The sequence below is a fragment of the Netta rufina genome (genome assembly GCF_964035555.1).
Source record: "Netta rufina genome assembly, chromosome: 1".
NCBI lineage: Eukaryota > Metazoa > Chordata > Aves > Anseriformes > Anatidae > Netta > Netta rufina.
Genome location: NC_140123.1, coordinates 76,544,464 through 76,571,196, shown reverse-complemented (window position 1 = coordinate 76,571,196; position 26,733 = coordinate 76,544,464). Strand labels below are relative to the sequence as shown.

At 42.6% G+C, this 26,733-nt stretch overlaps 1 protein-coding gene across 2 annotated transcripts in view; it reads right to left on the bottom strand.

Moving 5' to 3' along the window:
- Positions 1–5,697: 5,697 nt before the first annotated feature.
- The window catches only part of SHROOM2 (shroom family member 2), a gene marked incomplete at its 5' end in the record, with an annotated part of 122,603 nt that continues 101,567 nt past the window's right edge, over positions 5,698–26,733 (bottom strand). The window contains 6 exons of one of the 2 annotated variants that reach the window (XM_084305560.1): positions 5,698–6,483; positions 11,141–11,413; positions 16,147–16,327; positions 17,220–17,771; positions 21,730–22,488; positions 23,411–23,488. In XM_084305560.1, the coding sequence (XP_084161686.1) occupies positions 6,217–6,483; positions 11,141–11,413; positions 16,147–16,327; positions 17,220–17,771; positions 21,730–22,488; positions 23,411–23,488 (2,110 nt within the window). In that variant the 3' untranslated portion in view covers positions 5,698–6,216. The remainder of the gene's footprint in view (positions 6,484–11,140; positions 11,414–16,146; positions 16,328–17,219; positions 17,772–21,729; positions 22,489–23,410; positions 23,489–26,733) is intronic. The other variant, XM_084305561.1, reaches the window with a different exon arrangement.

Below are 26,733 nucleotides of genomic sequence, written 5' to 3'. Positions count from 1 at the left end.
AACAGGCTGCCCAGGGAAGTGGTGGAGTCCCCATCCCTGGAAGTCTTCAAAAGACGTTTAGATGTAGAGCTTAGGGGTATGGTTTAGTGGGGACTGTTAGTGTTAGGTCAGAGGTTGGACTCGATGATCTTGAGGTCTCTTCCAACCTAGAAATTCTGTGATTCTGTGGAAGGGGCCTTAGAGCCCATCCAGTTCCAAACCCCCTGCCATGGGCAGAGACACCTCCCACTAGACCAAAGCCCCACCCAGTCTGGCCTTGAACGAGGGATGGGGCATCCACAGCTTCTCTGGGCAACCTGTGCCAGTGCCTCACCACCCTCTGAGTGAAGAATTTCTTCCTAACATCTAATCTAAACCTACCCTCTTTTAGCTTAAAGCCATTCCCCCTTGTCCTGTGTCTACACCATCTGACACATAGTCCATCCCCAGCTTCCCTGTAGGGCCCTTTAGGCACTGTAAGGTCTCCTGCAGCCTTCTCTTCTCCAGGCTGACCAACCCCAACTCCCTCAGTCTGTCCTCATAGGAGAGGTGCTCCAGCCCTCTGATCATCCTTGTGGCCCTCCTCTGGACTCATTCTAATATATCCACATCCTTCTTGTGCTGGGGGCCCCAGAGCTGAAGGCAGGGCTCCAGGTGGGGTCTCACAAGAGCAGAGCAGAGGGGGAGAATCACCTCCCTCACCCTGCTGGTCCCACTGCTTTTGATGTAGCCCAGGATAGTGCTGCCTTTGTGGTCTGCAAGCGCACATTGCTGGCTTATGCTGAGCTTCTCACCAACAAACACCCCCAGGTCCTCCTCCACAGAGCTGCTCTTAATCTGTACTCTGCCCAGCCTGTATCTGTGTTTGCACAACTCCAGGTAGATGGCATAAACTGCTCTTCTTTTATCCAGCAATATTATGACCCCATCATAAAAGACAACCGGATTTGTCAGGCATGGTATGTCCTTAGTGAAGCCATGTTGGCTCTTCACCAAGCACCTCCTTATTTTCCATGTCTTAGCATATTTTCCAGCAGGATCTGCTCCATGATCTTGCTGGGCACAGAGGTGAGACTGACTGGCCTGTAGTTCCCTGGGTCTTCATTTTTCCGCCTTTAAAAAATGGGAGCTGTTTCCCCTCTTCCAGTCAGCGGGAACTTCACCAGACTGCCATGGCTCCTCCAATATGATGGACAGTAGCTTAGCAGATCACAGCTTTTTCAGAGCTCATACTGGCTCCTCTTGTTGCTTAGAACAAGTTAAGGTCTAATTGACCCAGTTGCAACTTAATTTATGCTTAACAAAAGCCTTTCTTTCACTAACCCCATGGAAATAAGCAAGCACAGATCTAGAATACTTGAGTATTCTTACCTCTGACTGACAGCATAGAGGTCTCACTTAAATACCATTTTCCTGGAAATTTCTATTACCATAAATAAATGTAGTTATTTCAATAGAGGTGGATTAGTGGCGTGAATTCGGTCGTTCTCTAACAGTACTGTGGTGTCGTAGGTTATGAACTCACTCCGAGCGAGCAGGAGGTACACAGAATTCTTCGTCCTGTTCCATCCCAGAAGCGAAGTGCCAGAAAGCACCACGTCAGCAATCCAGATACTCTCAGTACCTCAGCCGTGGCAGCAGCCAACACATGGCAATGTTTTCAGGAGCAGCAGCAGATGATTGGTATTGATAGTGGGTAAGTTTTTAACCGCACGAGTTGGTTGCATCCAGAAAAAAAAAAAAAAAATCAGAGTAAATTAGAATTGGAATTATAGCAGTCGTTGCCTCCAAAACTGATACATTTGGCAGGAGTGGAAGGCACAGCCTAGTCACAAAGCCATCTCTCCTGCCCAATTTAGGACACTGCCTCCAAGACAGGGATATCGAAACACCTAAAAATGAAACTGCTATGAGAATTTTTAACATAGGAGAAAACAAAATGTGTTTTACTAGCAATGCTCTCCGGAAAGGCTCAACTGCATTGACTAAAATATCACTCTTCACCTAAGATACACAACAGCAGTATAAGGCATGTGCCCACAGGTTTATAACCAAAAACAAGGGCCTAAACATATCCCATCTTGAAAAGATTGTGCCTGCTCTGCTTGTAGGTATGCTCTGGTAGTCTGGAAGAGAAACTACCGTATGCTATCTGAACTACATTGAATTTATTTCCATTGAAATTATCTCCTGAGATGTATTAAATTAAGTTCATCTACTTCAAATAGAACAGCTTTATTCATAGAAACATTACCAAAACAGTAGGAAGGGAGAATTGAACACAGGATTTCAGAGGTAAGTTTCTGAGCCACATGGGTAACCCAATTTGTAATTTGAGGTTCATTGTAATTTAATTAGTTAAGTTACAGACTGGAACTGTGGTAAGTGAATGTGATGACCAATTTACCACTGCTGAAACAATTGACAACATGCAGTCTAATAGTTTTAAGGTGTAATTATTATTATTTCTTTAATAACATCTACTGTGCAGGTAGGATCTGTCCAAGTAAGCAGAAAAACAATTTAAAATCCCACAACCAAGAAGTCCTTAACTAGGACAAGCTGATGAACTTCTGCAGTAAATGACTGGACACCATTAAATATTTAATGTTTTACTGCATACCCACCATAAGATATTGCTAGCTATTGGACTGCCAACAGATTAGTTCATCTGTAGAAAGGGAGACAATTAAATATTCCAGAACTGATCAACAGAGCTTCATGAAAAAAAAAAAAAAAAGAAAAAGAAAAAAGCGTGAAAAAAAAAAGGCTACACCTTTAAAATCTGAGGGTCTCAAGTACCCCAAAACAGAAAATAAAAAGTGTAATTTCAGTTTAAAGAAATTTTTTTTTTTTTTTTTTTTTTTTAATTTAAACAGTACACAGAACTGGACTTACTCTCCTGTAGCTGCCCTCCTGGATTAGACCAGGTGACCTGCAAACCTAGCACAAAGAGGTGGGTGCATGTACTTGCAGAGATAAAGGAGAAAGGGGTGTAAAGCATCACCAGAAATTTATGAAAATCCTCCAAATACCCAGGTCTTCCTTTACTTCCTTTTCCCACATGGTTCCTACAATGAAGATCTTCATGGACAGTTAATTTAGATGACAATTTATGAAGCCATTATGAGTTACCTGTGGTCACCTTTACTCCAAGTTTGCATGCACTTTTGTTTCCCATTAAGATGAAATTAAACAGTTTCTGCGGAAGCCTGTTAGAGATGGAGAGCTCACAGTCATCTTGCAAAAAAACTTGAGAGCCACCGACTTCAGATATTTCCATACAAAGTATCCTTCTAAACAGAGGATGAAGATGAAGCCAAAACAGTGTGGTCACCTAAGCAGAAAAACCCAATGCCTTCCCTGGTATATACTCCATAAGTCATGGGACAGATTTACATTATCCACTTCGTAACACATCTTCCTTTAAGCCTCCCCCCTTTAATTACACCAAATAGCCATTAACATGCAGTAACATTTCTGGTACTTGCACTGGGAAGCTGAGAATGATCAATTAATCTACATGCCAAACAATCTGCGAAAAGAAAGGACACTACTCCAGAGCATTGGACAACCAGCTACAGGCACTGTCGATACCACGAGATGGTTAACGCTGCACAGTAGAACAGCAGGTTTTGACAGCTAAAACTGCACACAAAGATAACTCCGTACATCGAAATATACAGTTTATTTTCTCCAAGTCAAGCAATACCATTTTTCAGTAGGTAAGTGTTAAGAGTTACGCAGGAAAACTGTACATTTTCACTCAGGGCTGCAAGATCCAAACAACTGGAGGAACATAGTGGAAATCTTTCACTATACAAAGAGATCTAAAACTGAGAACATAAGGTGAAGAAACAGCCATCCCCAGGATGCCAAAGGCAAAACATTAGCACCAGATTTTTTCAAAGAGCAACAGTATAGCTATTTACAGATTTACATATAACATTGGGAGGCAAACATCTTCAGGTTCCCAGGGTGAGAGATTTTCAACAGTTCTAAAAAAGGAAAGGAGAAAATGGTGCCTACACAACTGTGCTGTGAAAGGGGTAATATATATAGGATTCACAATATTGCTACCTTTTATCAGAAAGATCTAAATCAAAGTACTGTATACAAACACGTTGTAATTATATTATTATTCACATTTCACATACACATTTCAGAGTAACCACAATATGCAAAATCTTTAAAATGCCACAGATAAAACAATGCACACTCTTCTCCAAGCTAAAGACAAGCATAATTTATTTGGGAATTGTTTAGTTTTGGGTTTGTTACGGTTAAGGGATAAGTAAGGACAAAAGGGATCACTTGTCCTAGGAACATAGCAGCAAGTAGTTGTGAGATGCCAGAAGACTAGCTGTCAGAACTAGAGGAAGAAACTAAGGGCAGCTGTAGGTCTTGTAACATGGCAGCTCCATTTGACCTCAGCTGATGGACAACGATTTCATTACAGATTTGGTCCAGGTATACGAAGTAGTGCACTATAACAGGGTCACGGTCCTTTAAGTGTTCGCACCTGTCCGTAAAGGAATTGGTTCCAGAAGATTTTTGCACCAATTCCCCAGCTTGCAAGGAACTCACTGGTCAGAGCCTCCCTCTCCAGTTCTCCCCCTGGGAAGAGGTGATTCAGGTGAGAAGAACAGGAGTCTTCGGTGAATGCTGCCACTGCACCGAGTGGAAAGAATCCTCTTCTCTCTCCTTTCAACATCCTGCTACTCGTATTTCCAACCTGTTGAGCTACAAACCGGCATTCACGTTGGCCTCAAAAATGGCTTCCTGTTGAGCAACGTTTGTTTAGTTTAAGGAGAGATAAATGGTTTCCTTACTACAATGAAAATGGCATACACAAAGTCATCCAAGACTTTCCTTTGCCCGCAAAACTTTATCTTAACTCAGGACATGACATTTAGACACGGCAGAATTTCTCTGTAAGTATCTCAGCAAGTCAGCATAACCTATTGCTGTGCTAAAACATGAGTTAGCACCTCTTTTTAGAGCTGTTGGACATCACACGTTACAGTCAATGGCAGTATTACTAGAATAGAACCAGTAATCTGATAGGCTGGAATAGCATCTTCTCATTTATCGCTGTGTAAAAAAAAAAACAAAGTTTATCACTGTGAAAAAACAAAAACCAAACACTTATGTTCACAGTTACAAAGCAGAATTGCTCCAAATAATGCACAGTATTTACATGGCAGAAATTGTTTATATTGCATTTGGTAGTTTGAGAAAGTAGAAAGGGAACGGCATTTATGCAGGTCAACTTCAGTATAATTTATCTGTCTATATAAAAATCGCAGTGTTCAGCAATCAGAAGAAAAACAGAAGCAGTGTCCTTAGCCTACATTTATTTTCATAAAATGTAGCAGTTTGGGGGTAGGAGGAATAAAAACATGCATAAAAAGCACAAGAAAGAACATATGAGCTTCTAAATAATTTAGATGAGAAATGTTTTGAACAAAATCAGCACAGTACTGCCAGCCTTAAATCAAGCACAATTTTTAAAAGAAAGTCACCTGTATTACAGCAAGATGGTGTACAATGGCATCTTGCAAAATAATTAAAAAACCCCACCTTCAGTAAGGTAGCTATTAGGTGATTTGCAAGCTGGTTTAAGAAGTGTTAAACTGAGACTGATTTAAAAGTTATTTTCTGTGAGGGGAAAGTGCCATCCTATCTACAATATTACAAAAAAGTGTCTGATGCCACAGGATCAGAGTGACACTACATTTCAGCAATCTGAATATATTAGGTGTAAGAGGCACACTTCCCCTATTAAATGTGTCTTTAAAAAAAAAAAAGCCACTATATTCAGAGCTTCTAAATTTGTGTGCATTCATAAATTGCTATCAGGTTTCCCAGCAATCTGTACAGCTTCTGAACATAAAGAAAGTATACATCCTACTCTAAAAAATGCTTGCATGCAGAACTGCCACAGACTTTCAGCTTACGGAGCAGGAATGTTAAGAGTCTATCCTTTTCTGTGGAGCTTTCTGTAACTTAAGCAATGAGAAGTGGCTGTAGAGTCCAGCAATAAAAATGTGTTCTAAAAAAATTAAATACATCATCCCAAAAAATGAACGAGTATTATTGCTGCTGTGAGAGCTATTTTTCTCTTGTGCACTCTTTTCTCTATTGGACACTCAGGAAAGCCAAGATATTCGTTTGTATACTTGGAAACACCCCCATCCCTTCCTTCTTTCCCATTTTTCATTTCCTTGGCCAAACTTATTTGAGCCGTTCAGGTTGGAGGCTATCGGTCAGACACTTCAGTTGCTCTTCCCCCAGCTTGATCTTGTCCTCAAGCTCTCGCTGCTCGATGATGAGAGCCGACTTCATTTTTACAAAGTGCTCATAGTCTGCTAAGTTCTCCTCACTCAAGTAGTTTGCCAAAATGTCAAAGACAATGCGCTCTCGACGGTCCAGGTTCTCCTTCAGTTCCTTTGCATCTTCATGTTGCTGGGTCAGCAGCTTCTGCTTCTCTACCAATGTCCGCTTAGGGGAAAAGAAAAACAGTTTAAATTCACAGAGTTCACCAGCTTGAGCTTCAGGTTTTAAGTCTTATGCCTGTTTTATCTGAAAAGACACTTTCCTAAATATGTAGAGAGGTAGAATAAGATTTCTCCTTAAAGTTTATACTGATAAAACATACTTAATAAACAGGAATAAAACTTAGTGAATCAGTGAACGATCCACCATTAATTCCTATTGGCCTCAGCAGCAAGAGCTTCAAAGACTGCTTTACTATTTAGTAGTTCTAAATAGTTATAAAAAGCACAGTTGCCTTTGAGAAAGGTCCAGGTTCTCCAGAATAAGATTTCACTCATCTACGTCTCAGATCTTCAAAACACAGCACTGAACTTCCACACTGAAACAGCTGTGGTTAGAGAGCACAGAAACATTTTAATTAACGGAGCAATTTACTCTTACACCACAGCTCACGATGCTGCACATTATGCAGTTCTGCGTCAATCTGCATGGCTTCTCCACAAGATATGAAACCATGTGGTCTTACCAAATGACCAATAGTGAAAGCTGAGGCAAGATAACAAAAGGGAAAAAAGAAAAAAAGAAAAAAAAAAAAACACAAAAAACATCTTTCCTAAAGGGCTGCAAACTTCCTGCTTCGTGCCTTCACAATAATCGCTCTCTCACAGCTATGGCAGAGGAGGATATCTGAGACATTGCTGTGACACACAAGTCTGCTTTGCTCTAAGGGCTGCTCTGGCCAGACAGGAGCTCCTACTGTTTGAGAACTAATGCACGGAAGATACAAAACAGGAAAGAAGGAGACTGAATGGAGAACCACACAAAGAAAGAGGACAGGAGCTTTGTATCCCATTCATGTGTGCGTACAAGAAAGAAAGGTGATGCTCATCTGACCCAGCTTCACCTCTCTGCTCCTGGCAGGCAGCCACACCTGAATCACTCAGCTACAACCCTTCAGTAGCACATCGGGAGAAACTGGAGTATTATTATCTGACCTATATTATATCTGACCTACTTCAGATGTCTGCCTACAACCAATTGCCTTTTTTCAGCACCACTGAATACGGCTGGCCTACTCTGATGTCAGGAATCCCAGTACAGGCTTCTGAACCTAATCAGAAAGTGCCACAATGAGGTACAAGGCTGCAATTTTTAGCTTTTCTTCACAGCTTTTCTTTGAGAACCTATGCCTTCAAATAAACCACAATCTGCTTTTGTGAAGCTGTTCGAGTAAATCTTTTTTTTTTTTTTTTCATTTGGACTTCATATGTTACATGACACACACTATAATTGGCCTAAAGGATTTACAGGAAAGTGTTTCTATAGACCACAGAAACTGTGTCTTTTCAAGATGAAAGTATGAGACAAAGGGGGACGCACGTGGCAAGCTACAATAGGCATGTCTGTCAGCTGCACACGAATCCCGTGCTGCCTTTGGTTGTACACGGGGCTCAAAGCTCAGAGGGTGAAACACTGAGACTTTTGCTCTCAGTGTACTTGAAATATGCTTGAAAGATTAAATCAGGGTTCAAGAGAGCCACTGAAGACAATTGACAGAAATCACACACTACCAGAAACACACGCAGTTGGATCTTCCTTTGAGTGTATGCCAGGGGAAAATTCTCACTGCAAGTAACTTGCGAGCAGAGCTATCTGCTGCAAGGAGATGGAAAGACTTCTCCAAAATTCACCAGTGGGACTAGCAGCCAAGCCCAGAGGTGGGAGCATGCCCAGACTGCTCCACAGAGCAGCTCTGCTGTACACTGAGAAGAAACAGAAGGATTAGAGCTGGATGAACACGAGAGGGCACAGAGCAAACAGCTGGTGGCTCAGTTTGCACGGTTACCCACCCAGTCTCGTGGTGGGATGTTCAGCCCTTTCCAACAATTCCTGAGATTTAAGCTGGACTGTTTCCTCTTACCATGCCTGCAACATGGCTTTAAGATGAATTTGAGTAACCTCACAGTTCAAGGAAAGCAAACACTGCTTCTGTTACAAACTTTGCTTAAACGATACTTTAAGCACCTCTACCCTTGTGGAGGTTTAGGGTATGCCTTAGGTAAGTGGGATGTAGAAAGGTAGAAGGCAAATTAGATACATCCCAGGTTTGCATTTACCTCTGTCAGAGATGACTGACACCAGAAAGCTTGCTTTGAAGGGTAAAGTGAAACACTAGCAGGCGCAAGGCAGCACCCTTGAGAAGACTCTTTAATCAGTGGTTACATGGTTCACCAGGCCTACAGGCACAACTGCTTGTACCTACCATGCAGACAGGTGGGTTAGAGGCTGGTGGCATCTGATGGACTTCAAACAACCAAAGCAAAACAGAGTGCAGAAGGATTTTGTTTTGTTTTGTTGTTTCATAGCGCTGATCTGAGACCTCAGCCATATGCAGGACATCTGAAGCTGCTCTGATGGAACAAGCTTTGTCTCCTCCTATTGAGAGCTTTTCTCAAGATTTGTTTGCTGTTTTGAACAACAGATGAAGAAAAAGGGTCTGCCTCCATGCACGTGACTTCCCAACATCCAGTTCCTAGTTGGCACTTGGCCTTAGTCTAGCAAGAACAGGTCTCAGGGGCCTGGGTGCCTGATCAAGTTTGTGAACTGCTCATTCAGTGCTTGAGGGTTCCCAATGCACTCTGGTTTTGACTGATAAAGGAAGTAATGGGAAGATACTGGAGGGGGCCGGAAGCTATTTCAGAAGAAATCACTTTCAGCAGCTACAGTTGAAATACCTGACACTGCTGCTCGTGGCAAAAGAGACCTAAGAGAGACCACCTGATAGACAGAGTATTAATTCAACAGTGGTCACTTGCTTGCTGACAGACTGTTTGTTTCGCAGTCTGCTGAGCTGGCTGGGGGTGGTTTCTGGAAAGTGCAGAGCTATCAGAGTCGTGTTTATTAGACACCATCAGCTTAAAACCACAAACAAACAAAATAGCAACCCGTGATCGTTAGGGATACGAGCCCCACGGAAGACAGGAGATGGAAGTAATCTCCCCTATGTTTTGTTCATTTGGTACGTTGGTAATACACCAAATATCATAATGTGGGCTGCATAATACCAAATGACGAAAGAAAGCCAAAGCCACAGATGCCAGCCTAAATTCCAAGACATACATACATACCTCTACACAAATTATATTTATAGTCAAAGTATCTAGCAGGGACTTGATCCATTTGAGGAGCATCTCTGACTGACACTTTTAGACATGTATCTGATGTTACTATGGCAAAACTACGGTGTCAATGCATGAGAAGACATGGGGATTAGAATACATTAGGGATTTGGATTTTTGTCAGTCTACATTTGATGGCAGAATACACAGACAATTTCTGCCTGCCCTTACCATGCCACCTACTCACCTTCTTCTTTTCCATACCTAGCTACATACACTATTTTTATCATAGCTCTCAAGCTGTGTTCCCTATGTGCTCAAATCATCTGGTATATCTTTTCCCAGCTTACACTCCCATCTTCAAGCCCATTAGGCAACTGCAACCACATTTAGAAAAAAAAATCTGTCTTAAAGAGGATTAAATTTCTGTAAGTTTCAGAAGCTTTGATCTACCCTTTAATAAGCTGTCAAATACCTTCCCTTTGCCTCAGTCAGAAAGGGGTCTGGACAGCCATTAAACAAGTATGCTTGGCAGCAGCTAGGGCCAAACAGCAAGAACACAGCTCCAAATTGGTCCCAGCACTTACTGATTCTTATTGATGAAACAATGGAGCATGTTGAGAAAACAACATAAATCCACAGTTCGTGGAAAAAAAAAAATCTGATACAATGCTTAGGTGGACTTCTGGCACTTCATTTCTCAGCTACGAGCTCAAATACCCACTTTACATTTATTTAACTGCAGAGGCTAAGCTCACTTGACACATAATCCCCTCCTATATTTATTCCAACCTTTGATTTTCCCACATGCTTACATCTCTCCCTTGGTGCATTTCTGTATCAATAGGTATCTGCCTCCCAACTAAGCCCTGCTGGGATCTGGAATTAAACAAGGGACAAGGTGGGGTCCAAAAGGTAAGAGTAGCTTGAGCCCTCCTGAAATTTTCACACCTGCTGGGACTCCTCGATTAGCAGGCCATTTCTATGCTGAAAAATTCGTTTTGAAGGGCCTCACTCCTGCCCCAATCCCCTTTATTTATATTTAGGGCTTGTCCTTTCTGTCCTTTCTTCCCAGGCATTGTAGAGGAAACTGTAGCACGTGAGGAACATTTTCTTTGTCATGATCTCACAATTTTCTCTCAAGACCCTTGTGGAATATAAAGAAACCTGTAAGCTTTCTGCATGTTAGCACAAACTTACACTTCTTTTCCCATCTTTTGTGTTATCAGACTGGATAGTATTTTTGTCTCCTTTGTTATGCTCTTATCAGTAGCTTTCCTCTTTCATTAACATTTTTCTGAGAGGGCTGTTCTCCAGTTATGTTGCACCCCAAAACACCACTGCCTGCCAAGCCACTTGCAGTTTTAGTATTCCAAGCAAAAGCAAAACAAAGCAAAAAGTTGTAAGAAATCTAAAGAAAATGGCATTATAAGATGTACCCAACTGTTATTCCTCATTTTGATCTTTATATTTTAGATAAAACCAAGTAAGAAACCCGTATCAGGTTCACTAAATGCAGCTATATTGCTACTGGTCTTTCTCACCCGCTCTTCTGGTGAGGTGTTTTCATCCAGGTTGTTAAGAGCATTCTCCACCCGAGCCAGACGACCTGAGAGGGACAGCAGGAGGTTGACCACTTTGTCCAGGTCCCCGATAAACATCTTGAATTTGTCGAATTCATTTGGTTTGCAGACTTCTTTCACAATGGCTTCAACCTCCTCCCCCAGGATATTGTTTGCTTGGATGTCTTCCAGAAGTGTCTCCCGTGCTTCCCTCAGCACCTGCAGCTTCCTACTGATGCTGTCAATAAGTTCTTGCTGTGGAAAATAAAAGAGATGAGAATTTATTAGCACTACTGCAGTTTCCCCCACTTCTATTTCTGGAAGCCACATCAGAAATCTATTACTGCTGTGTGACATTTTTAATACAGTGAAATTCCCGTGTGGCTTTGACAATGAGTGCATTATACATAAATATATGTCTACGGTAGCTATAACATTGCTGGATCCAAAGGTTCAGGATGTAGGTCTACAATGCTCAGCTTGAGACCTGCGTTAAAGCAATTCACCTTTGTGGAAAAAGATGAAAGACTTTTTTTTTTTTTTTTTTTTAAGCAGGCATTACTGCTGCTTCTTTGAACACCTTCAAAGCCTGCTGTGGAGCAGCATAAAGTACAGCGCATCTTTTCCTCTCTAAATACCAGGTCCATAGCACCTTTCTGAAGAGCTACACTGCAGGAAGATAAACAGTACCAGAAAATTCAGTGTTTTCCACATGACAGTTAAAACTAGGGCACTGTCTAGCTTTCTCTTCCTTTCTGTAGTTTATTAACATCCCCCCAGTAGCCGTCCTTCCACGCTCAGAGGATCTTTAGAGTTATCACTGCCTTACAGCATTTCTGTAGGGAAATCGTAGTCCCTGCAGCACAGAAGAGGAAACAAAATCTACTTCAGCAGTGCACAAAGCAGCCTGTGCAAAGTGGCTCTGCTCTAACAGAGGACCACGCTAGCATTTTTGACAGGCACTGTCCCGTGCCAGGCAAGTACTCCATCTCACCTGCAGTTTCTCAAGGTTTCTCTGGTGTAATTCCCCATCACCTGGGATGCACGTGCCCTGGCTTGGAAAAATCATGTGTCACCAGCAGAGCCTGACCAAGAACCCAAATCTCGTCCCTTAATGACCTGTGCCCCACCCTGCATTTGGGCAGGAGGGCCTCATCGCAGAGGCCTCCATTAGCTTTCGGTTGTGCACAAGGGGTGGGACTCATTTCAGCTGGTCACCTACCCAACTGTGACATGAATCATGCTCTAAAAATGCCTCGCTAATTTAAATGTGGATGCCTCGTTAGTATTCAGCTAATTTCAGGTAAGAAAATTCCCCAAAGCATTCTCTGAACCATACACTTGCTACTGCCATTTCTAAATGAAAATTACATAGCTTGAAATAGTCATTACCCCTCCAATTTTTGTGAGAAAATTACTCACGACATTCTTTAGGAACTCTTTCTAAATACAAATCTGATTACAAGCCTTCATGATTATAGAGAAATAGACTGATAGCACCTACTGCTCCCAGACACCACCAAACAGTCATTGCCAACTTACTTTGGGGCCAAAGAGAAGCCTGCCGTCTCTACAGAAAGCAACTATACCCTGAAAATTTAAGCAGCCTTTTTAAAGGTAAAAATTCAAACACGTGGATTATCTGGGTTGGTTTTCTCCGTTTTGATTTAATATACTCAGGCCAGGTTAATCTGGATTTGGGTTATCTGTTAGTCTGGGTGTCCAAAAGATTAAGGTAGTAAGCAGTTCTACAGATGTCTGCTTTACTGACTGATTAATCTGCAGGATTTGATTTTTTTCCCCCCTCTCTTCACTCAAAGCAAACGCACAGTTTGATTTGGATTATGTAGGTCACAGTGCCAGGCTCTTCTTTCCCTCAGATGACATGCACACGCACAATGCTGCTGTGTTGCCATCTGAAACAACAGAATCCTGTTGTACTATACGTTACTCGCTCGAGTTTTTCCACTTCTGCAGCTGTGCTTGATGTTTACCCGTGGGGACTGACAATCCAGATCAGCCATCTTGAACAGTCAAGTTCCTTTCTTTCTTAAAATAAAAAATAAAGCCACCAAACAAACACACTAACAATGATAAAAGAGCCATCTTCACAGTAGCATCCTACTTGGATGTCAACAAGCAGCTGACTCAAGGCTCTTAAGGAGCACTTCTGCAGGTGAGAGGTATTTAGGCCCTCTCGAAAACTGTCATATCTTTTACAATTTGTATTATCATAACTGATTGCTTCCTACCCAGAAGAAACAGCCTGTGGATGCTGCAACCATGAGCTCACTATGTGCTTTTGCTAGCCAGCAGAAAACCTGTACGATGTTCAATACCTACTGAGCCCAAAGATCTCCAATCTACACCTGGAAGCTGGCAGATAAATAAATTTACAGCTGTGAATTCTGTACTAATAAACAAGAAAACAACAAAACCCAATCTTTTTCTCAGTAATTGCTGATGACCTGACTAGCAACACAGAAGCAGAGTGCTTCTCAGGTGGTTCACTCAGGTGCTGCTTTGTACATAAATTACTCTGCTTTTAGCTCACCACTCCATTTCACATGAAGATTATGTCTAAAAAAAAAAAAACACAAAGAAAACAAGTGTTTTTCAATTAATGTTGAGACTCTTTGTTACTGACGCTTTCCTAAATGCAAAGGGGACCCTACCCTTCCTACTCAGCCACACATGGATTTTCCCTAGTACGAAAAATTGTCCTGTAGTATCTTCAACATCTGTTCCGAATTTTGTACTTGGGTTAAACCTCCTTTAAATTCAGCATACGAGGTACGCTTTCTACTCCTGATGGGAATACAGAGATCATCCCAAATATGTATTTTTATTGGGAAATGCCTCTATGAAATTTCTAACTCACACCATCACTTTGTGGCTGATAAAAGGAAACAAAAACAAACAACACAGTTGTGCTTTGCAGAGCAGAGAATGACAAATATTACAATCATTCCACAGTGGACTGAAATTAAGATATCTCAACAGAACCGATTGACTTCTAGGAATCAAAGAACGGGTTCTGGGCGTGTATCTCTACAAAAATAATTGAAGTCGTAAAGTGTGCTATTGAAGTGTTTGGGTCCTTAATGATCCCTTCTTAAGCTGTTGCCAAATATGTGAAGTTGGGCCAAGTAACATACCCTATCTGTTTAACAAAGATGCCTTGACCCACTTACCACGAGTTATGTATGTTTTCTGACAAGATCCAGGATGAAAGCCCACTGAACTGAGCGCTCACATCCTACTGCATGCGGAGGAGCAGGGAGAGAAGTAAACAGCAACATGTGCATGGTTATGATGGTGTGGAGAGACCCAGAGGAAGATGGAGGAGCTCTGCTAAAAGCTCTTCATGAAATTTCTCCCAGCACAGTGGTGCATACCAGAACTGGGGCGATAAGGGAGGAGTAGATACAGGGGAACACACTTTTCTTGATTAGAGACACAAATGCAAATACAGAGTGGTTTTGCTTAAAATAAAAAAAAAGTTTTACTCTCACTTGTCAGGCAAACAAGAAAGCTTTAATTTTACCTCCAGCCCACCCCCACTCCGTATTTAGTAAGAAGGACACTAATTCTAGCAAAAATGATGGAAGCGGCTGTCACGTGCGGCACCAGATAAAAAGGAATTGTTCCAAATGCGGTGAAATCCTTGGTTTGTCTAAGCAGCGCAGCTGTGGGATTCAGCGGGTCCCTGGGGAGAGGGCAGGGGCAGCTCCCCAGCTGCAGCCATGGCATGCCCCTGGCAGCGCCTGCTGTACTGAATGGTGCTGCGGGCAGAGGGAGGGAGGGACAACGGGGGGAGGAAAAAAGACAGCGACAACAGAAAACACTGCAGCTCCCTCAGATTCGGTGCAGGAGCTGGATGCCACTGACACAGGGAATCTCCTCTGTGATGCCTCGGTCTTGGTGACTAAATATATTCCTAATGTTTAATTCAAAGACCCTTCTTCGGGGCTGGATCACCAAATTCACCCTCAAGTTGATTATTAAACAGAGAGCTGACTTTAGTGAAAAGATTTGCTCATCACTGCACTACTGGCTTAGGCAGAGTCAAACTACATCACTTGAGTCGAAAAAACAAACCATTTACTCCAGCTGATCCCTACTGGGAACCACAGTTAAAACATTTTGTGCCAAATGACTAATGAAATAAGTGTGATGACTTTAACACAGGACAACAGTTTCTCAAACCACTGAAATGCCAGGATATCATTATTTTCAGATGTGACTTATTATGTTGATCTTAGAGCAGAAATAAAACCCTGAAGGATGGGAACGAGAATAGGGATGAACAAGAGTTAAGAAGACTACCTCTCTTGTGATGAGCAATTTCCCCTGTATCCACCAAGATGATTAGTCCTGTCCCACCACTACTGCTTTGGTTATAGGAGAGACTGAGAGCAAAGTGATTTGCTGCTCATGAAAATGAAAAAAGGGTGATGGGCAGGGGGTACCTTCCCTCTCATGACACACCCAAGTTGATGACCTACATTTTAAAAATACAGTGCAACTAAACCCACCACCAGTTACAGTGGGATACACAAGCATGAATAGCTCTTTATATATAGCAAATGAGAGAAATGAGTATGCCCCATCCCTGGAGGCGTTCAAGGTCAGGCTGGATGGGGCCTTGGCCAACCTGATCTAGTGGGTGGCATCCTTGCCTATGAAAGGGGGGTTGGAGTTAGATGACCTTTAAAGGTCCCTTCCAACCCGAGCCATTTTGTGAGAAATATATCAAATGAGAAAAGATATTTGAAAATAAACCCTTCAAAACTTCCCCCTTTGGGCCCTTCCGAAATACGTATCAAGCTGCACTAAACACCTAACATGAAATTCCTAAATTCACAGTTGGACATTACACCAACCCCTTAGGCCTTGTATTTAGGGTTCTTTAGCTAGCCAATTCATGGGCAATGAAATGCACGCGACTTAGAGCATTGCATTAACCATTTAGAAATGTCTTTTACCTTCTTTTCTGACAAGTCATGATCCAGCTCATCTTCAGAATCATCTTCACTCTGCTGTTGTTGCTGCTGTTCCTGCATGTCCTTCATTTTAATCAGCAGCTCAGCCTTCGGTGCAGATGTGCTGTAGTAAGTAGAATTGGTTGTCAGGGAGATGGCGGACGGCGCATTCTGCTCCTCTTTCCTGGTAAAAAGTCAAAACTCTCATTAAGTGCCTTGACATCCTAATCACTGAAAAGAAAGGACAATATTCTCGAGCCATCATTTCAGCAACAAGTATGCAGTTCAACAGAAAGCAATTACGTATGGAAACAGGATAAATAAATACTGGTTGTGAAGAAAATTTCTCAGAACTCAGCATATACCCACTGGAAGCAAAAACTGAAGCAACGCAGAAGAGCTTTCACCATTACAATGAGGGAAACAGAACTAAGATCTCTCAGTTGGAAACAAAATGTGAAGTTACATTTCAGTAAGTAGTGCAGAGACCAGTGTCAGACAACGATGCTTTCCAACTGCCAGATGTAGGATACTAAAATGCAGGTGTTATCTTTTTGGTCATGGATTTACACATGAACTTCTCACGAAATCTACAACTTAATTTGGTAACTCATATCAAGAAAACAAAAGACCAAAAGAACATCAACATCTTTCTATGGAATTTTAAACCTTGACTTTGTTCTCACTCCTTCTGAAGAAATGCCTCATGTCCACTTTAAGTTGTCTTTGTAAAATTTCAGTGCATAATAAATGGTGAAATATTGATCCTTTTCTATCAAGTTACCAAATGTAATGTTCTTGGTAAAATACCTAACTACAAGGGAGAAATGAATTATTCCTTAAATTCTCACATAACAGTTTTCAGCCAGGTCTCAGATAACATTTGATATTGTACAACAGTTCTTTTTTTTTTTGTAATTAATGATAACATTAGCAGTACTATTCTTGATTGCTATTCTAACAGAAAACTTTTAGAAAAGCTGCAAACCTAAACAGTAGGAAGATCTCTAGGAAAACTTGCACACTTTGGACAGCAGCTTACAAAGAACCACTGCTCTACAGAAAGTAATACTCACTTCTCTTCTGAAATTTTTGGAGAAGGAACTTTTGGCAGGAGCTTCCTGCGCTGCTGAGCTTCTTCTAGGAGGTGTTCATCTTTAGGGAATATTCCAACCATCAGATCCATTGCTGTTTTTATTTTCATATTAGGATCTAGGATGTCTGCTAGAGATTTATCTCTTCCCACAATCTCTCTGGCGAGTTCCTCTGACTTCCAGTCTTCAAAGGTCTTCTCTTTGGCTTTTACATAGCTGACTGCCGGCACGGCAGCACTGCTGTCCTTCAGGTTGTTCCCAGGTTCTTCAGCTGGTTGAGGCTCAGCTGGTTTGGTTTTGGTTTCTGGCTCTGGCTCTACACCTTGCCTGGTGTAGGCACAGAATCGTGAATAGGATTGCTCAGAAGTGCTGAGTGTTTTAATTTGGTCCTTTTCCAAGCCGCTGGGTAAAGCAAGAGGTTCCATTGTACTCACAAGACCTTGCCGACTCTCCTTCTCCGCACTGCTCTCAGAATGCACTATCTTGATGGGAACCATTTTCACTGTAGTGTTGTTGTCTATGACTCTTTCGATTCTGGAAAAGAGGAAAATCCGTATTTAGAAATGTAAGAACCTTGTATCTCACCTCTGATCTGCAAAGCAGAGGGGAAGCCCAAATAAAAATAAAGTAGATAAAAGACGTAGGTAATGGAATATTCCTTGCACCACATCTAAAACCCTCAAATCGCGTGTTTTCTTTTCTGCCTACACATTTTAAACAGTTTTAGTTAATTTGTAAGTAATTCTAGCATCAGCCTGGCACAGTACTCACTGAACAGGACTTCTGTTCATTTTCATGAACACGAGGGTCCAATCTCAGCAGTCAGGCCCCTGTTTTAAAATGGTGCTGTTGAACAACCCTTTGCTGCCACACATTCAGAGGACAACACACCTCGAGATCAAACTCATTGGCTTGCACAGACTGAACAGCAGCCTCAGCTTTTGGCCAGACAGGTTATTTAGCTGCCTGGGCAGTTTTCGATGCCCTCACATCAATTCCTAGCTCTTCCAAGAGAAAAAACAACAGACCAGACGGAAGCATCCTGCAGGCCAGGCCCTTGCTGAGCTACAACACTCACACGTGGAAAAACCTGGAAATTGTTCAAGACTAACTACGTGATTAAAAGAAAATTCTGTATTTGTAAAATTTCGTACAAGATACAGAAATTCAGTAATTAGATTCCAATGCCACATCCACATACTCCTTTAAGTGAAGCTTACAGCAAAAACTCTGCACTGCCCAGTACAAAGGGCCACCTCGGACATTCAGCAAATAAAGCTATTTAAAGAGGAGGCTAAGATTTTAAATTGGACAATAACATGTTAAATAACATTACTAAAACATCTGTACTGTATGTAAACCATATAAGAAACTAAAGTCTAGTTTTGGTGGTTTGGAGTTTGCAGCAAGTTTAAAATTATTGTCATAATGTGGGTTTGGAAGCTCTACAGCAAGTAAAGGAACATTGCCTACTAGCTAAAATATCTGGTTTCATCTGGCTCGCTTGCTTGCCGCCTTCCAGATAAGTGACCAAGACATACTACAGCTCTTTTCCTCCAAGTGTGGGTGTGTCACTTTTCTGAAATATAAACTTAGACTTTTCTGTGCTGTACTTTTCTTTCACAGGGAACAGAAAAATCTATTTCACTTCATCACTTTCAGAAGCTGCATCTTATATTGTAAAAGTAGATTTGCTTCTGAATGCAGGTACAGCCTCTCAATAGCTACTCACTTTCCTCAAGTGCTTTGCAGACAAGCTTTGGCAAACTGATCCAGATTTTGGGGCAGGTTTTCCATCATGTTGAACACCGAACAACTCCAACGAGCTTGGATAAGCCAGTGAGGTACAGCAGTGACAGCAATGCAGACACAGGCAACCACTGGCTACTACTGCTCTGACAAAGCCAAAATACAAATGACAAAGCCATTACATACGGAGTCCTCCTCTGCGCACCCTTCTGCCCCGACTCCCCCACTGCCACGAGGCTGGGATGTTTTCATTCAGGACGACTGTAATTTTCAAGAGCTTGCTCTTGTGCCTGCTGCTCAGCCTGAGCTCCCTGTAAGTGTAATTGCTCCCTTCACGCAGTTTAGTCAAAATGTTCTTGTCTGAACCATGTTAAGCCACCTCCCCACATTTTCTTTTCTTTCTTATTTTTTTTAATGAAGCCCACACCCTTCAAGACCCAGCTACACTCCAAGAGGAACGTATGTGCATAAATATGTGTGGGGCAACTGGAAGAGAAGAAATTAGTTGACTGCAATTCTTCACCTAAAATGTCCAGCATCTGTTTTGGGACTCTGGGTTCTTTCCTCTCAGCCTAGCATAAGATTTTCCAGATATTTAACGCATCATCAGCTGAACTGATTTCAAGTCAGAGCAAACACGGTTCAATGCTGGGTGCTTCAGAAATTCTGTTTCTTCAGCCAGCATCCTTCTGATTTCTTAAGGTTTTGCATCTGGGGATCTGTGGTGTAAAGTTTAGATTTGCAGCAACTCTGCCTGTGGCTATTGAGAAGCTTCATTCCAACCACGGGCACTCCTCCACCTGAGTGTACGTCCACTGGAAATCTCCCAATGCACTCTTTTCATCTTCATGGTTGCCCAACTGTCTTCTTTGGAAATAGCTGGGTTCTGCACGCCGCCAGTATCTCCCCACACTGCACTGACTACCTAAATTGTTGTGGGAAACCCTGCACACTACTCAGTTTATCTTGCTGATAAACAAGATTCCTCTCTCAAAGAAGAGTAAACAGCTACATGCTGAGAACACTGAATATGGACTGCCTACAGCATGCAAACAGGTTTGTCCAAAAGCTCGTATACAAGGAGCTAACAGAAGTACTAAGCCAAATCTAATTAATCACATATAGATATAAGTCTACTTGACATGTTTCACTCATACAAAATAAGCACAATACAGAAGGTTCAGATGCAGGGCCTGCATGTCTTCCCATTTTGCCATGTCTGTTTCATTAACTAATGTAATTATTGACTGAGGACAGTTAGTCGTGTACAAACGACTGTTTGTGCTTAAGACTGTAAAATGTTAATGAAAGATATGCTGGGTAAGTGCTCTACCTTACACTCAAAATGTCATTCAGATACAGGCATATAATTAGGCACAGCTCAGTGTGCTTTTCAGCATTAAAGCTCAGGAAAAAGGAAGGGTAAATACAATCAGCTTTTTCCTCGTGAGCTTTGTATCTATTCACAGAGCAACACTTTACGGATGTCACCACCGTCATCTACCTTTGCAGAAAGGTGCCAGGGATCCCGTGACATATTCCACTCTTCATAACATAACATATTGCTTCTTTATCCTAAAAACACTGCAGGATGAAATTTCATAATTTCATCCTATTGTAAGAGGAAAAAACTCAAGCCATGCTTAACAGGCAGATGGTAGGTTAAGTCAAATTCACATTCCCCCCCCCCCCCCCCCCACAAACCTCCAAACTCACTTCCTCTCAGAGCCCCCAGCTCATTATCCAGGCAAAAAATAAAACAAGAACTGATGCTGGCTTCAAGAGATTTGTTAAGAAGCCAATTAAGCCACTTTCTGCTACTGAAATACCCAGGAAAAAAAAGGGGGGGTGAGGGGGTGAGTTATGCTTTCCATGTCATAAGGCACCCTGGAAAACAGCATGACTGAGCCTATTCAATCATTTACACTACAGTGGAGAAAAGCAACTCCAAATACTTTTGCACAGAGAAACCTCAGCATTCATTCAGCTTGAAGCTTTTATTTTCATTCTTTAAGCATGAATTATAGTGCTGAAGGATTTATGAAAACTAATATTTCCAAGCTTCCTGGAAGAGTTTGTTATCTTGAGGGAGAATAACCTTTAGCGATATTAGCAGCATATGACAGTCACAGAAATCAATTAACTTCAGTTGGCTTGTCTAATCCTGAGTTCATCTAGACTGACATTCTCCGGCTGAACCTTGCTGAAATACAAATAACGCTGCAGTCTCCTCAACAGACTACTCAGAACGCCAAATTTCATCATAAAAGGAACATGAAAACAGTTATAATTTGGCAGTACACCTCACTGTGTAAGCTTTCAAAACAGATGTTCTCACAAAGGATACAGCTTCCCTTCCTGTACCTGCTGTCTCCCTGCGCCGATCTGTATTCACATACAGACTTGGCTAGAAGAAATGATAACAGAAAGGGAATCTTCTGATTTCACCCAGACGTGCAATGGAAAATCAATTTGAATCCACCCTTTTGTTTTCCACCATCTACCAGCTTTAACACCTGAGCAGCCTCTCTCATTATTAAGCATCAGCCAACTAAAAGAAACCAAAGACCAGCTTAAGGATTTCAGCAGAATTTCACAGAAGTCGTTTTAGGATATGCTGGAAAGCTTTATGCTTAATGAATCCTAAGGATGTGCTTTTAGTGAAGAAATAGAAGAGTCAACCATTAATAGTGTCTAAGCAGGCAAAAGGGTGTTAAAATAGTAAAGGAGCAATGTCTAGTACCTGGCTGGGTTCTCGTCCTGTACAGACACGGGAGGTTTATCAGTGAGCTTCTGTGGTGCAAACTGAGGAGAAGGGGACCTTGACGTCTCCATGCCTGGCTTCTGAAGGTACCGATACTTGGAAGGTAACACAGGTTCGGACTTAAGGTGCGTTTTTTCTTCTAAGTGCTGGCAAACATTCTCCGTGGATGACGCTTGCCGGAGTTCCTGGGGGTTAGCACTCTTTAGTTTTCCATTGAAAGCAGCAGGACTCTGGCTGAGAGATGAGTGGCTCGTAAATACTTCCGCAGAGCTGGGGGAAGAGGACGGAAAGGGATGGCTGGGTGCTACCAGCAAGGATTCAGAGGAGGCGCCAAGCGACGGTGCAGAATTATCTGGTCGCCTGTATTTATCTCTCTTAGGTGGCGGAGGCCTCTGAGGAGCAGGTCCACGTTTCTTATTGAGAAGCGCTGGCTCTGCTCTACGATTTTCCTCTCCGGTGCCCTGGGACAGACGGGAGTGGTTCTCGTTCAAGCTCTGTGGCTCAGAGCACGTGAGATGAGGCAAGCTGCAATCCTTGCTTTTCTCATTCACGTTTTCCTGAGAGTATCTGTAATCACTCGGCAGCGTCCCAGATCTCCCGCGGCTTTCGTGAGACAAAACCGTAGGCTCTCTTGCATGCAAAGGTCTGACAGATGCCTTCCACTTGTGGCCTATATTCTGGTCCAGCTGATCCCTTTTTTCCCGTGGGTTTTCTCTTAGGGCCCCAATATCAGCTTGCCTAGGGAGAAGAAAACATCATTAGCATGCTGCTGCTGTGTTTCCTCATGTATGAGGCCACAGATGACCTACGAAGCTCGAATGCTGAGAACACATCAAACATTTAACACCGGCTCCTGCAGTTCACAGGAGCTATACGGCACAAAAACATTCTCTCATGTATATGCAGGCACCGCGTTCCTAATCTAATGTGATGAGTCAAAGCATAATGTCACGCTAAATTAGGGTGCGTGGAGTCACAGGATGCGACAACCTTGAGTTAACCTGAGGCGCCGCAGCGTACAGGGCACGTCTCAGTGCACAGCGCGGCCGAAACGCTGATCTATGTGGCACGGCCACAACTGCAAGGGTTTCTCTTCTATTTCTGTGCTACAATCTAATTCCACTTCTGTTTCAGAGTCACCAGTGGAGTGCAGAGCAGGTTTCTTCTGTATATGCAAAATTAATATACTCCAGCGTCATTTTAAATGAGAACTTAATGGTGTGAATTTTAATTATGAATTTCGGTGGTTGAATTTTTAGATGTATAACTGATGAAAAATGAAGCAAATGCAAATAAAATGTTTGCTGAAGCTAAAAAAAAAAGTGGAAAAGAGAAAATGAAGGTCTCTGAAGACACTTAAACAAAAACAAAACAAACAGAAAAGGAAATTCAGAAAGTGTATTATTTTCTATTCAGGTTTACTTTACTTACTTGAACTTCTTTTGTCCTGTCAGCATAAATGACAAACAATGGCCAACAAGGTCTTATCCTACGCAAAAATATTTTTGGTTTTATTCCAACTGTGAGCTCTCTGTTTGTGCAGTCAGGAAACAGGCTGTCGCAGCTCCAGGCCTGCGCTTTGCCACAAGAGATGTAGTTTGTTTGTGCTCACCAGATAAAGACAGATTGGGAAGAAAGACAAGACAGAAAAAAGAAGTACCTCTGGAGCCCTGAAAGGAGCCAGGTTTGCTCTCTGCTTAAAGGAGGCTGAAGAGACACTGTGAGCTTAGAAAAGAAGCTGCAACAGAAAAGTAAAAGGCTTCAGAGAATTACTAATATCACTTGTGCTACTGACAGCTCTGGCCTCTGCTTTGTGAAATAACAACCCTTTACACGTGCACTGCCCAGGCTTTCCCTCAAGCGGACTGTGAAAGAGTCACCTTTCCCAGCTTATTTTTATAGTAAGGTAAATAAGAATTTGCAACATGAACAGGTTACTAAGCCTACTGCACCGCTTTTGAAAATAGGTCTGTAGGTGCTTGACCCCAGAATGAATGAAAACTCATTTGAAACAAAAGCACGTAATAAAACTAATAAGTTAAGTCCACTATAAATTCAAGAAAACTCTACTTGGGAGAATTAAACACCGCATTACTATTTAAATTAATTTAAAAATATATTTAAAATGAAGTTTGGAAGACGACAGATTAAAAGTTCTATCTTCACATGTGTACGATCCAATTACTTTCACAATTTTTATTGTTATAGTGCTTGGATCTGTGACATTTTAGCACTTATGGAAAACAGTTCTTAAAAAAATCTGGACATTTCCATTAAGCTGTCTGATGTATGGGATTTTTAAAAATCGTAATTCACGCTGACTTTTACATTTCAGTAATAAAGTAGCACTGTACTTCCAAGAGAGATGGCTTTTTCACAATTTAATTCCCAAACAGTCCCTCACGCAATTTATCTCTCATCTGGCGTTAAATTTTTAAATTCAATTTTAGCATGCACATTTTCTATTTAATATGAATGAGGGGCTGAATATTGTTTAAAGTCAGATCTCTTCATCTTGCTCTTAGCTAAGTGCAGCTGGTTCAGAAAACTTCGAGCAGTCTGACAAATTCTGAGTCAATTCTCTTTTATGAAAACAGCACTTCTTGACTCTCATTTTTAATATTAGACCGAGGACAGTTTTCTTAAATGAAATGATTTAAGGCCAGAGAGACCAAGGCCCAAGCTTGGCACTGCGACTCAGATTTGGTTATGTGGCGTCTCTCGAGTCAGCTGGTTTGCCCTGGGGAGTTTGATGTGAGCAGAACTGGGCCTGTAAATAGTTCCACTGATTTTAATGGAAATATTTACCAAGTGAAGGCTTCAGGCCTTAAGTATCAAGTGCCGTGTTTAAATCAGCGTTTTTCCTCGTCTCGATAACCCATGCATGGCACAGTTTTCTTCTAGTTGAGGCAAGAAAATGTCGTGCCTCCCTACTCACCCTGACAGCCATAAGCCACAAGATCAGGCGGTGTGGTAGCTGCACTTAGGCGTATGGAGAAACCCAGGGCCCAGCCCCAAGTGTCTCAAAGACAAATGACATGCACTACCTCAGCCAGGGTGCACAGCACGTACTGAGCTCAGCATGCACATCACAAGTGGGTGTGCTGCTGGAAGCAAACTGGACAGAGTGCGCCACCGACCTGAGGTGTTTACATACCCAAAATGTTTACATACATACCATGTCACGAAATTTGCTTACTATTACCCTGGCTCGGGAGCAGTGAATGCTTTGGTAGTCCCGTCACCTCACAGAGCAGAGCACCAGGAAATAAGCAGTCACAGCATGGGTGAATTTAGAGACGCTGCTGTGGCAAACACGGAGATAAAACCAGTGGTTGCATACGTGCTGTCAGACAGTTCCCACAAAATTAACCAAACGTTACGCAGTGCCACGGAAAATGGGTCTCGGACAAGGTGGCCACATTCAACGCTGAGGCTAGTGGGCATTCAGTGTGGGTGGATCCTCATGCAAAACATGCTTATCACCATATTTTGGAGAGATTTGAGCTTACTGTTCAGAAAGGAGGAAAAGAAAGCAAGCTTCAAGCCGCGGGAGGACACAGTGGCAAGAACCTGCAAAGGTGTTACATTATTATCAGTACTACGAAGTCCACTGAGCTGCTCAGCATCTGTCTGCGCTCCAGGTAACCCTGTGCCCAACAGACAGTTCAGAAGGGAGGCCTGTGGAATCATTTAATTATTCATAGAATTATTTAAGGATAATGTACCACTGAAACGAGCTCATCCATAAGCAAGCATCGCAAAGCAAGAGGCACAGGGAGAACACGACTGTCGGCTTAATTACTGCTGTCATTCCAGGTAAGAGAGTGGTCATCTCCCACAATTTAGGGTATCTCCAAACCCACAGCTCCCCCATCACCACCCCCACGGCAGAGTGGCATAATCCCAAGGGCAAGAGCCCCCTCCTCAGGCAGGGAAGGCCCCCAGCAAAATCCCCATCCTTGGCACGCAGGGGGTCAGGCTGCTTGCTCCGTGCACTTTGCCTGAGCTGCAGGGGAAGTGCAGTCAGCATTTCATAAGTACAGGAGCCTTCGTATATAAATCAGGGCTGGCTACCCAGATGGACAAGCACATCCCCCAGGTCCCTTCCAGCTCAGGCCATACATGCTGGGTGCTGAAACATAAAGGCCAAGGTAAATGCTAAAGACAGGGAAATCAAGCAAACCTCTGCAGTCCCGACAGCCCCCAGTAGTAAGACAACATCATAGAAAATACACGCACACACTGAGGCGCTAACAGGAGCCTGACAGTGGAGCCAAGGAGCAATTACCCAAGTGAATCACGTAGAGATACCGATCAGAAGGGCAACATTTCTGATTGCCATAAAAAACAACCCCAAACCACTTCCTCCTTTTGTCCCATCCTCGGGATTTGACTAAATCTGGCCATAGAGGCAGAACGGTCTGGCTGATCGTCCCGTCCCAGCAGAGGCAGAGCACCCTGGTGGACCCAGTATGTCAGATTTGCAGCTGTCTTTGCAGTTTATCTGAGAGCGCTTCAGGCCGAGCCAAACAGTGCCACGAGACGCTCCAACTCCAAAACCCCAGACTAGATAACCTTGGCAAAACTGCATGAGCTAACGTTACAAAAGCGCACTGCTCGTCGGAGACCTCACCTACACGCTGACGTTTAACCATAAAACCCAAGCACAGTTATGTAAGCAACCGTGTGCTCCAGCCGCTTACTGGCACAAGAAAGCGATTGGAGTGGCTGTTTCTGATTTAGCTGAAATTCCTTGTAGGACTCTTCAGGCTACGCTGGAAAAAGGCCCTCATACCTGAGTAGGAATCCTCCCTGAGAGTCCTCATCCTGCAGCAACAACCCCTCATTCCCTAGGCCGCGGCTCGGCGGTGCCTTTAAGCTGACCTCAATGCAGATATTTTGCCTAAAGAGGCAGTCTCCTCCTTAGTCAGCTCCGATTTTGTCTCCCTGCACTCCTCCTCGCTGCACTCGCAGTAGCAA